Here is a 13,320-nt window from a genome sequence, read left to right as displayed (position 1 = left end):
TGTGGGCAGGGCACCTTTGAAGTATTGCTCTTGCGTTTTCCTTTTTTTTAAACATTTTAAGAAACCTGTTGGTGAAGGGGACCTCCTTTGAGTGAAGAGCAGTTTGGAAATCCCCTACCTGTGAGTGTGTCTCCCTTAGTGGGACCCGCATTTGTTGGCTCTATTTATATATATATATTTTTTTGTATGATCTCCCGCATGATGGAAATTTCTGCGTACACTTTAACAAGGAGCGTAACTTGTTTAACATTTTCAATATGGTTTGAGGACCATTTGGTCATTTACTTTTCCTCCCATGAGGAGTCGTTTCCAATATGTTGTGAGACGGTATTATGCGTTTTTGTGTGCGGAGGGATGGCACCAACTAGCGGTGCGTACCATCCAATGGTGATAACAATGTTACGGTCATATTCTCATCCCAATGTAGCGTAATACTTTTTAATCGATTTTTATGTGCATCAGATGGTTTTATTTCGAAAGTGACCATGTATGTTGGTACCTCCAAAATGATGTCCTGCTGGAGCAACAAAAGGAGACTTGCTCACACCACCATGTAGTGGCAAAGCGAAGTCATTACGACAGGATAAAAAAAAAAAAAAAAAAAAAAAAAAAAATAGCTAGCTGGAACAAAGACCACATCATACGCACATATAAATTTTTTTTTTTTTTTTTTTTGGTCCATTTCATCGCAAAGGGGGGGTGGTATTCCCCTCAGCTTGAGTGGTCCACCTCGGATAACTCACTCTCGTCTGATTCGACTTTGCCAGGCTGGTAAGTATGAATAAACGAGTGCTTGGATTTTATCCCATTTCCAATGTAGAAGTTAAAAAATTGCTTATTTGAGTAAACAGTAAAGGCGCCATAAAAGATAAAATTGTATAGGACAATTACATCGTAGTGGAGACTGTGATCTCCGTAGTAGTGGCCAGGATTGAGGTGCTTCACTTTCCACGTGGGAGCAACTTGGTTTTCTTTTTGCGCATTGATGCCTCTTAGGATTTTTAAAGGTGGGTTATGTTTAATAATGTGTTTCATTTTGGCGTTACTTGCTCGTCCCCCATTTTTCGTGGGTCCATCTTTGGGGTAGCAGACATGTCCATTTGGGAGGAAGTTATGTTTGCAGTGAACCCAGTTTTCTAGGCGTGAAAGAGCATTTGCATCGAATTGGAACTTTTTATTTTCGATTAGGATATCATCTCCAGCATCGTGGTTGTCATTATCATGGTCAGGATCTCCGTTCCGTTTTTCTCCCTCATCATCTGCTTCGTCCTCCTCTTCACCATTCTCAGTATATTCATTTTCATCTTTCGTTTCGCTAGAATCATCATTTTTTCCATTAGACGCATCGGAGTAATCCTGTTCATCTTCATCTTCATCACTGTTTTGATTTTTCGCTCCCTTTTTTCCCTTGCCAGCTAGCTGTTTTTTTTCTGCCCCTCTGGTGATGTAATACTTCCTAGGCGATATGTGCGTGTGGGACGATATGAGCGAAATGAGAGCTCTGAGGTAGTGCTTTTCTTTTATGGCAATGTTTGGGAAGGCGGTTATTATTTTGTTCATATCTCCTGTCAGCATTTTATTTGTTTTACTAGCCATTTGGATGTACTCTGGGGTTGTAGGTTTTAGGAGAACCCATTCATCTGTTCCGTTCACGGATGCCCAGTAGACGTATCTATTGACTCTCTTGTTGAAGGTGACAAAGTCTTCCTTTTTGTACTTTAGCTGGTGGTTGTCCGTAGATTTATTTTTCCCCTTTCGGTTTGTTGATTTTCTATGGTTCTTATTTCGATACTCCTGCTCTTCTTCATTGTCGTTCTCTTCTTCTTCCTCCTCATCATCGTTGTTATCGTCGTCTTCATCATCCTCTTCCTGCTCCCCCCCGTCTGTTGATTCGGACCCTCCGCTCCTGGAGGAGGCCCCTCCATTTGAATCCTCCGAAGGTGCGGATTTTCCCCCTTTCTTCTGAAACAGGAAGCTGGAGTCTCCCTTTAGAAGGCCTTCCAAAATGTAGTAGTCTTTTTTTACCCCTTTGAGTATTCCCCAGAAATGTAAGGACGCCAGTTCATTTTTATATTTTTCGAGGACATCTTTCACGGATTCATTAATGAGCCAAACAGAATCGCTCCCTATGTGGTATCCTGCCCAGTTAATTAATTTCGCTTGTTCATAAAAATTTTTTAAAAAAGGTAAATGGGAGTATTTTGGCTGCACTTTCTTCTGGAGTGAGAATTTTATTTTGGCTAGCCAGTCCTTTTTATTTTTTATGTAGTCTTGCAGTATGTAATTGTCTAAATTGACGTCCCTCGAGTTGGCATCTTTGGACGTTTTGCCCTTTCCGCGATGGGAAGAAGAGGCATACAATGCGTTAGACGGAGCAGAAACAGAGTCCCCCTTTTTACTTTCCTTTATATGACTAGAGATCATTTCGAAATGTTCATAACTTTTTTCTGGCTTTTCCACGATGATAAAATTGATGACGTCGCATATATGGTTGTACACAGATTGGCCATTTTCGTTTCGGCTTTTCAGATAATCCTTGGCGTTGTTAAGGGAAAGCATCAGGTTGTTCTTCATCCTGTCTGTAATGTTTGTGGAGTACCGTGGGGGTGGAAGCAGTATAACTTCTTTTTAGGAGAAGTGTGTTCTTTACAGGTGTCCTGCAGTGTATCTACTAGAGGCGTGGCTATGCTTGGCTTAACATAGCCTGTTCAGCCTGTTTAGCCTCTCTGGGGAAATCATCGGGGGAGTTACGGAACAGGAACCCATCCTATGACACGCCCCAGTATGCCTTATACGAATGTACGTCCAGATGAGCGTTACAAATCGGAAGATAAAACGACCAAACGGGAAATTAATTTGCCCCACATGACATTGCAGTTAAAATGCTCACTTCTGTTTGTCACTACGGAGTGACTAAACTGTGAATGCTACGTAGGGAAGTGCGTTCTGCGGTGTCACACGAATGGGTTTAATTTTTTTCTTAATGGGGGAGACATGTAGAAGTTTGACCGCATGGGCAAAAAGAACGTTACCCTTTTAGAGGCAGTTCTAATTCTCATTTAGTGCAGCAATGTCACTACGTTGCGTTACAATGTTGGCAGGGGGTGGAAGCACATCTTGGGGATTCACTGTGCAGAAAAGCGAAGCATCACTTTATGTGCATGGTGCCCGCATGCATCTGGGTGGGTGTAATGCGAAGGTCCCTTTTTGATCCCGTTTAGACGCAATGAAGAAGTGAGACGATTCTGCAGTGTTCCAATCGGATTGATGGATGAGTCCTATTGGCATGTCCATCTTTTTAACGATGTGGAAGTGTCCTTTGGGGCACGCTTCAAATTGGGGGGACAAAAAAAAAAAAAAAAAAAAAAAAAAATTGTGCCTCTTAAGACAGCTAGCAGAGGGTATAAAGTGGTCTCATTTCTTCATCTTTTTTTTTTTTTTTTTTTTTTTTTCACCATTTGGAAAATGTGCAAGGGGATACCCACCAACGTAGAGTACAAATTTTCAAAATTGTCCTCGCATCGCTTCGTTGTTCAGAGTGGCGGAATGTAGATTGTACGCTGCGCGAACTTGTAAAGAGGGGGAAAAAAAAAAGGTGTTAGGAAGTTTTCTCCAGGAGGAGCTCATTTATGCCACCAAAGTGTATCTAAAGGATGCACGTGTGCATACGGATGGTGTAAATGAGATCCACGTGGTTTAAGTTCTTCACTGTATTGCTTCCCCGTTGCCACGATCTGACATGTTAACGTGTGCACTTGTGTGTCCCTTTTTTGAGGGATTCTATGGTAAGTGACCTGTACATGTGCTTGTGCGTATCGTTGGGAGGTCATTTAGAAGGGGTGCATATATTTATTCTACGTGCCGTTTTGCCCCCAAACCTGCTTTTACTCATCGAAGTGGCATTCGATTGTGCATTCAATTGGCCTATGTGTAGACCATCCCGATGATGTGAGACAAGATGGATTTCCGAAACTGCGTGTCTAGCGAGGACTACATGTTCGAAATAAAAAACAATGAGCAGCTGTTCGATGGGAGCAGAATGGTGAGCAACATCAAACCGTTATGGAGCTTCAAAGGACACGATAATTCCATTGAGGGGATCCAGCTCGTGGGCGAAAAGGAGTTTGCAACAATTTCGCACGATTGTCTGGTGTCTGTTTGGTCATTAGAGGATGAAAAAAAGAGTGCAACGAAGGTGAAGAACATTAAGCTGGCTAACCCGATACTATGTTCCAGCTACCATGAAAGGATGGGATACCTGTGTACCGGAATGACAAACAAAAATGACAACATATGCGTAATCGACATGGCCGAAAAGAAGGTTAAAGAAATATTAGCTAGCCAATGTAATTCAATTTTTTGCATGAACTATTTTGATGAAAATAAAATAACCTATGGAAGTAAGGAAGGATCCATTTGTCTAATAGATTTAAATAAAAAAAAAAATGTCTACAGATATGAAGAGATAGGTGACTGTTTAAATTATTGCACTTGTAATGAGGAACATAAGGTACACATTTTTAGTTCCTACAAAGGGAACATGCTATTTTTTGACTTCAGACAAGCATTGCCTATTCTTAAAAATGGAGACCTACACTCTAAGTATTCTATCAATACAGTTTTTTCAGATGGAAGTTCCTTGTACTCAGGAGGATCCGACTGTTTAGTGAAAAAATTTGACTTACGTTTGCTCGATGAGAAGAAGCCGTTGGAAATATATGTTGGACATACTTCACCTATTCGTTTTTTATCCTTCTCGAAAAAATATGATAATCTCTTTTGCTCTTCATCAGATAATGGTAGTATAAAACTTTGGCAAACTGAGAAGAATGTGGATGGAATGAACAGGTCAAGTACGTCTCTAGCTGGTCCAGTTTCCACTCCTGGGGAGAGTGCAAGTTGTGCCTTTCTGCCTCCCCTTCCTGGAGACTTAACCACCAAAACGGTTACAGATAGGAACAAAAATGGAGGAAAGAACTTCCTACAGTTGAACAAAAAAACGGTTAGAAGTAACCGATCCAGTTCTATCGTATCTGAGTGCAATTATAGAAAATCTCCTGATTTGTTAAGAAAAGAAAATAGCAACAAAAATTATGACAAAGTGGGCAAGGTGGAACGGGCTAGTATGCTCGACACGCATAGGAAGAGGACATTGACTCCAAATGTGCAGATCATCCACGAGAAGAGAGTCCAAGTCATGTCCAGGAATGAGTTATTCAACGTTATTAAAACGAAGGGTGTAAATAGTAGGAAGGAAATTGCGCAAAATTCTGCGAGTAAGATTTATTTAGGGAACGCCAGGGAGGGACCCACTCAGGGGGAAATCAAAGGGGCGAGAACCTCTAGCAGGTTAAAACTACCACTGACATCGCATCATTGTGCACCCACCTCTAAGAATAGCACCAGTTGTAGGAACTTCAAGGGGAAAAACAAAATTAGCATAAGCGTTTCGAATGACGCCACTAAGGGGGGAGGTAACCAATTGGGATTGCAACCCCACCAGTTCGACATTCCCTTTTTACTTTTCAATGAAAGCGATTTGGCCAGCAGTCATGCGAAGAAAATTCAAATAAGACACTCCACTTTGTCCATGTTGAACCATAGAAGTCGCGTTTCTGCGATGGTGTGGGTGGGTGACTTGGTCTTGTCTACGTCGTGGGACCAGACGGTGAAATGTTGGGACGTTTGTGGGCACGCCGGGGAGTAGCGGTAGGGAAGAGGTACATTGTTGCAGTGGAGGGAGCCTAACTAAATGAGAGCAGCCACGGTTATAATTTATTTAATTGCAGTTGCGCTCCATTTCGGTCTTCGCGTATACATTATGTGCAACGGTGTGGAAGCACCTATGCATGGCTAAGCTGTATTTTCGACCGCTGCTTCTACTGCTACGGCTGTATTTTTGATTATTCTCATCTGATGTGATGGGTTTTTCACTCTCTACCTGGGAAGTGCACACATCCCTGTCGTAGTCCCCTCTTTTGTATAAACGCCGACGAACGAATGACGCCTTCGTTTGGCTTTCCAGTTTGCCTTCCCAGTTTGCCTTCCCAGTTTGGCCGCTTCTCTTCTTCATATTTTTCCCACCCCTTTTTTTTCGCGCACAACACAAATATGTTTTCTTAAATTTTTTTTTTTTTTTTTAAAAACGCAAAAATGTTTTCACGGGTTGGTAAAAAAAAATAAAAAAAAAGGGGGAAGAAATAGATTAGAGTGTGTCAAGGTGTGGTGTCGCAGGAGGGTTGCGAAGTTTTGGCGAAGGGGAGGCAGCGCATCAGGCAAATGTGGAGAAAATTTTCCTTCCCCCTGTAGGTTTCCACCATCTTTTCCTCTTCCAAGAGGTAAGATGGTTAATAAAGATATTAGCGATGTTCTTGCAGGAGTCACAACTAAGCATATAGGTGTGCACGTATAGGTAGGAAGATTGCGACACTCCGTTCATGGGGTCCTTTTTTCCGTGTGCAAAGCATACACCACATGTTCCCTTCATAATTCGTCCTTTTCGTTCGCCTTAGGGTTCGAGTCATCCTGAACGAACTCAGGCAAAGTTTGTCCCTTGAGCATGGTAAATTTAGCATCTCCTCCAGATATTTTTTCCAAAAGTTTTTCCACATTTTCCTTCGTAGCAACCAAATCTTCGTTCAGTTTAGCGTAACGAATTCGCTTGTATGGATTGAAGACAACGACGGAGGGGTAGTTCTTGAGTTCGAATAGGGTGCGGAAGTTGGTCTCCGTGGTGATATCGATCCACATGTATCTGAAGTTGACGCCTCTGCGGGGGGGGGGTGTAAAAAAGTGGTGCAAAAGTTGGGAGAGTAAAGCAACGCAAACAGGGTGAACAATGGGTCAGCCCGATCATAGTTACGCATACATAGGCGGGTGCGCTGGCCTGGACTTACCTTCCATCTATGTGTGGCTTAAACTTCTCCTTCAGCGAGAGGAGCATGTCGATTTCTGTTTTTTCTAATTTGTCTGCCTCTTTCAAATAAATGACACACAGACCTTTGTCGGCTTTTTTGAAGCAAATATCTCCATGTGACATTTTGGTGAATTTAGGCACCAGTTCAAATTTCCATGGTTTGTCAACGGTTTTATCTGGAGATATGTCGAAGCCTCCACCGAGGACAAATGTTTCTGAGTGTACATTTAGCCAATCAAACATGCTAATAAAATTGGGCTTACCCTTATACGTATCTACCAGTTTTCCCTTCTTTAAAATGATTATCGTGGGGAAGGTTTTTACGTTGTACTTCTGCACAAGGTCATTCAATTCGTTGTTTATGTAACAGAACATGAGCTTTTTGTTGAAGCTGTTACTTAAAGCGTTGAGCACATAGTTGGGTTTCTTCTTGTTGCTGAAGACAAGGACCTTGGGCATATTTTCATGCTTCGAAAGGAAAACAGTAAAATCCTTCTCATCTTTAATTACATCAATTTTCGATGGGATGAGGTAAGTGTATTTTTTTAAATTGGCTTCATTCATTTCTTCATTGAATAAAAATTTGGGCATGGGGTTTATAGGGTATATCAACAAGTGGTGATTATTTTTGGTCTTATAATCTGGGACGTAGAGGGACAATTCACTTTCACACAGGTTTGGATTTTCGTCACAGTCGGCTATACACAGGGTGAAGATCCCTTTAAACTTGGATGCAACATCGTTGTAGCTTTTTATTACGTCTTTTATATTTTTGTTCGTTTTTTGAAAGAACAGAACGGAGAAAACTTTTTCGCTTCTAAATTTGTTAACTACTGTGTTGAAGTTGTGATTGTTCACGATTTGTAAGTCGTGCTTTATGGACTCCAGGAGGGACACTGCGTTGCATGTCTTGTATAGGAATAGCAGGAGAAGCACCAGGATGGGTACCTGGGCTGCGCCAAATGGGCCTTTCATTTTGTTCCTCAGGGGGGAGGTGGATTTTTTACAAGGAAGCACTTTGCCAATTTTTTGTTGGCGCTTTTGCAACTCGCCTTTGTGTAGGGGGTTGTACTCAGTTCGTCTATCAAAGATGGATACTTCCTTTTTGATGAATCGAATGTATGTTGTGTATTTTGGCGACTTTGTTGGGTTGCCTAAAGTGTATGCGGTGAGTACCTGGCAAAGCTTACCCCATAAATGGCATACGCGGATACGCTACGTAGTACAGGAAGGGTACTATTACAAGCGCATGCTCAGGATGGTGAGTCCCCCAAAGGGATCAAATCAATCCTCTTTTTCACAGTGGTTCCTTGGAAGGTATCAGGAATATATTCATTCACATGGTGTGGCGAGCTTTACCATTAGGTGACAATCTTGCATATACATAGCATTCTTAAAAAAAAAAAAAAAAAAAAAAAAATCAATGTGATGGAGAAATATACATGCAAAAATGTAGGGAAATTATAAATTTCATTTCTACGGGAATATCACATGCATCTCACTTGTTTACATTTCGAATTGTTCCTCCTGGAGGGGAAGAAAAAGGGAGAATAAAAAAAGGGAAGAAACAAAAATAGGGGCGATAGATGGTAAGGGAAAAATGAAAAAGAAAACAAAATTATTCTTATGGCGAAGCACCCCTAGGAATGAACAAAAAAGCAATGCACGTTTTAGCTCTGGCAGAATTTGTACACTGAAGTGGAGCGGAAAAACGGGGCAACCGATAATGGGGGTGTTTTCATATGACCGTTCCGTTAGGCCCTATTGTTTAGGAAGCTCCCTTATGAAATGCCTTTAGTAATGCGCCCTACAAATGCCCACTTAGGAAAGCCCAAATGACGGAACTTTTTCCGGAGAATTCAACCTTAAAATATCGTTCGCCAACCGTGGCAAGCGAACACACTTCTATATGGTACTATCGCGGAGCGTAGAAATTGCCACTTCCCCTAAAACGAGGTTTTCCAACAATTGTCACCCTTTTTTTCCTGCAGGAAAAAAGTATGTTACGTCCGTTCATTGGCCTTATTTCTGGTTCCCTGACTTTCGGTTTGCGTTCTGCAGAAAGGGTTTCACTTCCTGGCCTATTCGTCTCCCATCGGGTGGGGCGTTTTTATTCTGTTCCGCTAGGCTAAGGTAGCAACTTAAACTTAGCAAAGGAGGTGAGCCAAGCGGAACGAAGTGACACAACGAAACGGCGCTCTGCGTTATGCCTTTGCTCCTATTTCCACACTACGGTTAAGCAAAAGTATGCGGGGATACGTTTGGCCACTAGATTGAGTAGAGCAAATGGGCTACCCACATTTTCACGCGCAGGGAAGGAACCACTCTAGGGTGAAAAAAAGTGAAGGATATTTTTACATGTCATTTTTTTTTGTGGGTACCCAATTAAAGGTTTCATTCGAACGAGCTTCCTCTCCTTTTTTTTTTTTTTTTTTTTTTTTTTTTTTTGTTAAGCGCATAACTGGACTGAGCTTTGCTCCTTCCTGCTTGAAGATATGCGCTCGTGAACCTCAAGTGGTTGCTGTGTTAGACCATCTTGAGGGTCCCGTATTGTGCGAACCAGTTTGATAAGACTTCCTACGTGAAGCAAGGACATCCCCGCAAAATTAACACTTCTGCTTAGGGGGATGTTACATTTTGCTTGGACATCCTAGCGCACATTTTTACGCCTAACACGTCGTTGATCCACCGTATGCTAGTAAGAGCTGGAGGTTTGGTATCACATTGTGCGTAGTGCCAAACGGGGGGAAACAGAAGAAGAAATAACTTCGGCAGAGATTCCTACGTGATGGTTACACCCCTCCGTTGATCTTCCTTCTGGAACATTTTCCTGAACAGCGTTGTTAATTCATTATTATGAGGTGTTAGCACAGAGGTGTATATATTCCCCGCCCTCAAATTTGCGCACAAAATTATGCACGCATGAACATATCGGGCAGCGCTGTTTGACCGCTTCTTGACGACCCCTCCTGTTCAAATCCCCACGATGAAGGATAATGCGAACCAGGAGGCTCGCCCGGAGGGAGAAAGTAACAATGCCCCGAGGGAAGCCAATTTGAAGAATTTCGAAAAGACCTTGTAAGTTTTGCATATCGAGGGAATTGCGCTACGTGAAATTGTTGCACGTGAATGATGTGTGCAGAGGGGAGATCATACCTCAGGGAAGTCTCCCCCCCCTGCAAAGTGTGGCTTTCCCCAAATGAGTGCGACAGCAGCATCACTCCTGAGTCACGCACCCACACTGCATAAATGGGTGCACTTCCCAAACCATGAACCATGAACCGTGACAACCACATGGATATGCACTCTCATCTTTACTACCCCCAATTGATAGCATCCACGACTGGCAGAAGGCACTGAGGCGCGTAGAAGAAGGGAGGAAGTGTTGCGAACACCTAAGTAGAATTTTCCAGGAACTCATTTGCATTGAAAAGGAGTACGAACAGAACTTGAGAAACTTGTGTAACTCATTTAAAGACTTTAGTGACGAATCCTCTGGGATTAAGAACGGAATAGAGAGTCTAAAAAAAAACATCGAAAGGAGATGTGAACAGATAGCAGATTTTGTTAACTATGTGGAAAGTGAAATAATATATAGTACCCTAAACACTACGCTGATAAATCATAAAAATGTGTATGACCAGATTAGGATAGATGGAATGGAAAGTGATAAAATGGTGGAGAGGACTAAAAGGGATACGGTAAAATATGTCCAGAATTGTGTAAGCGCGTACGACAATTTAGTGGATTCTATTCTTGTTTTTCACAACAGCACTTACTACCATCCGTTGAAGCGGATTGAACTTTCCAATGTTTGTATACATAAATATTTACTAGCCAAAAAGAGGGAGTATGAATATAAGAACATCATAAATAATGTGAACCAAGTGGAACTGAAAAAAGAGAAAAAAATGAAAAGCATTTTGTACTCTCTTGAATCGATGGACTACAAGAGAATTTCCTGTATAAAGGATAACGTGATGAAATACCTAATTTTTTTTACCTCCTATATTAGGAACGTGCAATATGATCTAAATGGCTGTATTGATGTGTTTAAAGATGTGGATGCGGGTAGGGAGATCGAGGAGTATTGCGAATTGTATTGTGAGAGGGGTGGTGCTGGTGGGAAGAGACAAAGTGAGAATTCTTTCCTCTACAATAATATTGTCTCCTGGCCAATGTTAATAGATCACCGAAATGAGTTTAACTCTGTTGGGGTGGGATCTTCTTACGGTAGTCGTGGTGATTACCCCGAAAACGACAACTATGTGAGGAGTGGGAGGAGTAAGTATGGCAACTTATTATCCTCCCTCTTCAACGTTAACGCGTATAAGAATTTGATTCAAAGTGAGCACAACGATCGTAGGAGGGGTATGGAGAGAAGGGGGGTCAACAGTGTGTATACAAACATTTTTAACGAAATTGTTTTTTTTAACAAGAAGGAGGTGAGCAGCGAGGGGGAGAACGAAGCGGGGGAGAACAATGCAGGTGAGGATGAGGCGGAGCGTAGTGATCCGGGTGGGAATGCTGACTTGGATAACCTTGGCGAGGTGTCCAACCCGAGTGACGCGCTCAAGCGGAGTGAGGAAGCCCTTCCCCAGGGGGAAGAGAACGAAACAGGGGAAATACCAGCAAAGTCAGGCAAAAAGGAACCTAATGAGGGTGAGGTCAATTCGACAGTGAAGCCCTTCCCACCAGAGGAGGTATCCCCAACGGGGAAGGAGCTCATAGAGGATGGAAATAGCGTGGACCCAAATGAACGTGGGCAGGTTGTTAATCTAGCAGATGGCGCTGCCTCAGAGGATTCTATCAAAAGGGAGTTTGTTAAGGCGGAAAATTGTAACGGGGGTGACATAAATTGCTCAGAAGAGCTAGATAATCAGAGAAGCAACCCCGACGTGGGGGGCGATGGAAACAGTGTCAAACGTAACAGTGTGCACTGCGAGTCTGATCTGAGTTACACGTACGTAAGGGACATGTTAGAAAGGGAGGGGACGCAGAACGAGCAGGAGTCAGACAGTGGAGGAAGCGAAGTGGATTGTACAAACCGATTTAAAAAAATAGAAATTTTTTTTCAATTTTATTTGAAAAATTTATTTCATGGGAATTTTACGAAAATAGAAGAATTCAACATTTCGTCCTATTTCAACGTGTACAATAATCGAATAATTTTTTGTGAGTGTCTGATGTATTATGTTAAGAAGGGGAAGACGTTTTTTAAAAATATGGAGAGCATGATTATATTTGCAAGAATAATTTTGTCCTTTTTGGACTACTGCGATTTGTACTTTGATTACTGGTCTTCCGTCTACATTTTGGTCGCTTCGGAAAATTTTTATTTTGAAGTGGAGGAAAATTACCACTTGGATGTTAAGCGGTTGTTGGAGGAGTGCCATTTTTTTGAGAAGTTTAAAAGGGGAAAGGCAGCCGGTAGTAGGGGGGGGTCCCCAATGGGGGCAATGCAAATGAAGACTGGTAATGTTCATGAAAGGAGAAAAAACACCCATGGGGTGGATGATTTTTTCATTATCGATGAGGATGAGAATGGAAAGGGGGGTTCACCTAAGGCACGTAACGTGCGGGTGTTGTCGAAGATGAGTATGCCGAGTAGCAGAGTGAGGAGGAGTGTTGTGAATATATACGAGAGTAGGGAGGATGTGCAGAAGGAAAACCAGGTGGACGACCATTCCAATGGAGACGCCCCTGCGTTAGCTGGTGTAGAGGGTAGTGGACAGGAAGAAGTAATAACAAGAACGAACGGGTCCAGTGCGTCGAGGGAGGAGCCCCCAAATGATGACTTGCCAGAAAATTTGGAACGGAAGGACCAAGAGGAGAAGAATTGCGAAGAAGTAGTGAACAAAGAAGAAAAGACGCCTGGCGAAATCGGTATTCCCATGAGTAGTGGCAAAGGCGAAAGGGTAGAGAATAGTAGGAACACTTCACGCAGGAAGAAGATCCTGTTGCAGAAATTTGTGTATGCCCACAACCTGTGGAACAACATAAAGTTCTGGGAAGTGAGTCTCTTAATTATCATTTCGGAAATAATCCAAGAAAGTATTTTACTGGAAAAATTGAAATACGAAAACAAAGAATCGCTAATTAAGAAGTATTTTTTTTTTTTTAAATATTTTAATTTCTACAATAGTATGATTGACTTTGGATTATCAATTAACCAAATTGGTTTGCTCCTCAATAAGGTGTTTCACAGTTTCGACTTAAAAAATGACCCCATTTCTCGGAAATATTTTTTCCAAATTATTGACATTGCCACGAATAAGAAGATCACCCTGAATTATATTAAGACGGATGTCGGGAATTTGAACACGGAGTATAAGAAGTACTACTTGCAGTATTACAACAATTATTTGAATGATGATAGTAGGCCGGGGGGGAAGAAGCTTTGA

General features: G+C 42.0%; 4 protein-coding genes across 4 annotated transcripts; 2 read left to right on the top strand and 2 right to left on the bottom strand.

Annotated features, from left to right (window-relative positions):
- Positions 1–711: 711 nt before the first annotated feature.
- PCOAH_00023670 (Uncharacterized protein) lies at positions 712–2,574 on the bottom strand (the record flags this gene model as incomplete). The annotated part of the gene is made up of 1 exon (XM_020059172.1): positions 712–2,574. One exon carries the CDS (start codon positions 2,572–2,574, stop codon positions 712–714), a length of 1,863 nt encoding a protein of 620 aa, XP_019914709.1.
- A 1,384-nt stretch (positions 2,575–3,958) lies between these two features.
- On the top strand, positions 3,959–5,707 carry PCOAH_00023660 (Uncharacterized protein; the record flags this gene model as incomplete). The annotated part of the gene is made up of 1 exon (XM_020059171.1): positions 3,959–5,707. One exon carries the CDS (start codon positions 3,959–3,961, stop codon positions 5,705–5,707), a length of 1,749 nt encoding a protein of 582 aa, XP_019914852.1.
- Positions 5,708–6,483: 776 nt separating this feature from the next.
- Positions 6,484–7,891, bottom strand: PCOAH_00023650 (Uncharacterized protein; the record flags this gene model as incomplete). Its single annotated transcript, XM_020059170.1, has 2 exons — positions 6,484–6,769; positions 6,897–7,891. 2 exons carry the CDS (start codon positions 7,889–7,891, stop codon positions 6,484–6,486), a joined length of 1,281 nt encoding a protein of 426 aa, XP_019914982.1.
- A 2,011-nt stretch (positions 7,892–9,902) lies between these two features.
- On the top strand, positions 9,903–13,320 carry PCOAH_00023640 (Uncharacterized protein; the record flags this gene model as incomplete). The annotated part of the gene is made up of 2 exons (XM_020059169.1): positions 9,903–9,994; positions 10,251–13,320. The coding sequence occupies 2 exons, from the start codon at positions 9,903–9,905 to the stop codon at positions 13,318–13,320; spliced, it is 3,162 nt and encodes a 1,053-aa protein (XP_019915119.1).

This window comes from Plasmodium coatneyi, chromosome 9 (genome assembly GCF_001680005.1).
Source record: "Plasmodium coatneyi strain Hackeri chromosome 9, complete sequence".
NCBI classification, from domain to species: domain Eukaryota; phylum Apicomplexa; class Aconoidasida; order Haemosporida; family Plasmodiidae; genus Plasmodium; species Plasmodium coatneyi.
This window is presented reverse-complemented; position numbering and strand designations above follow the sequence as displayed.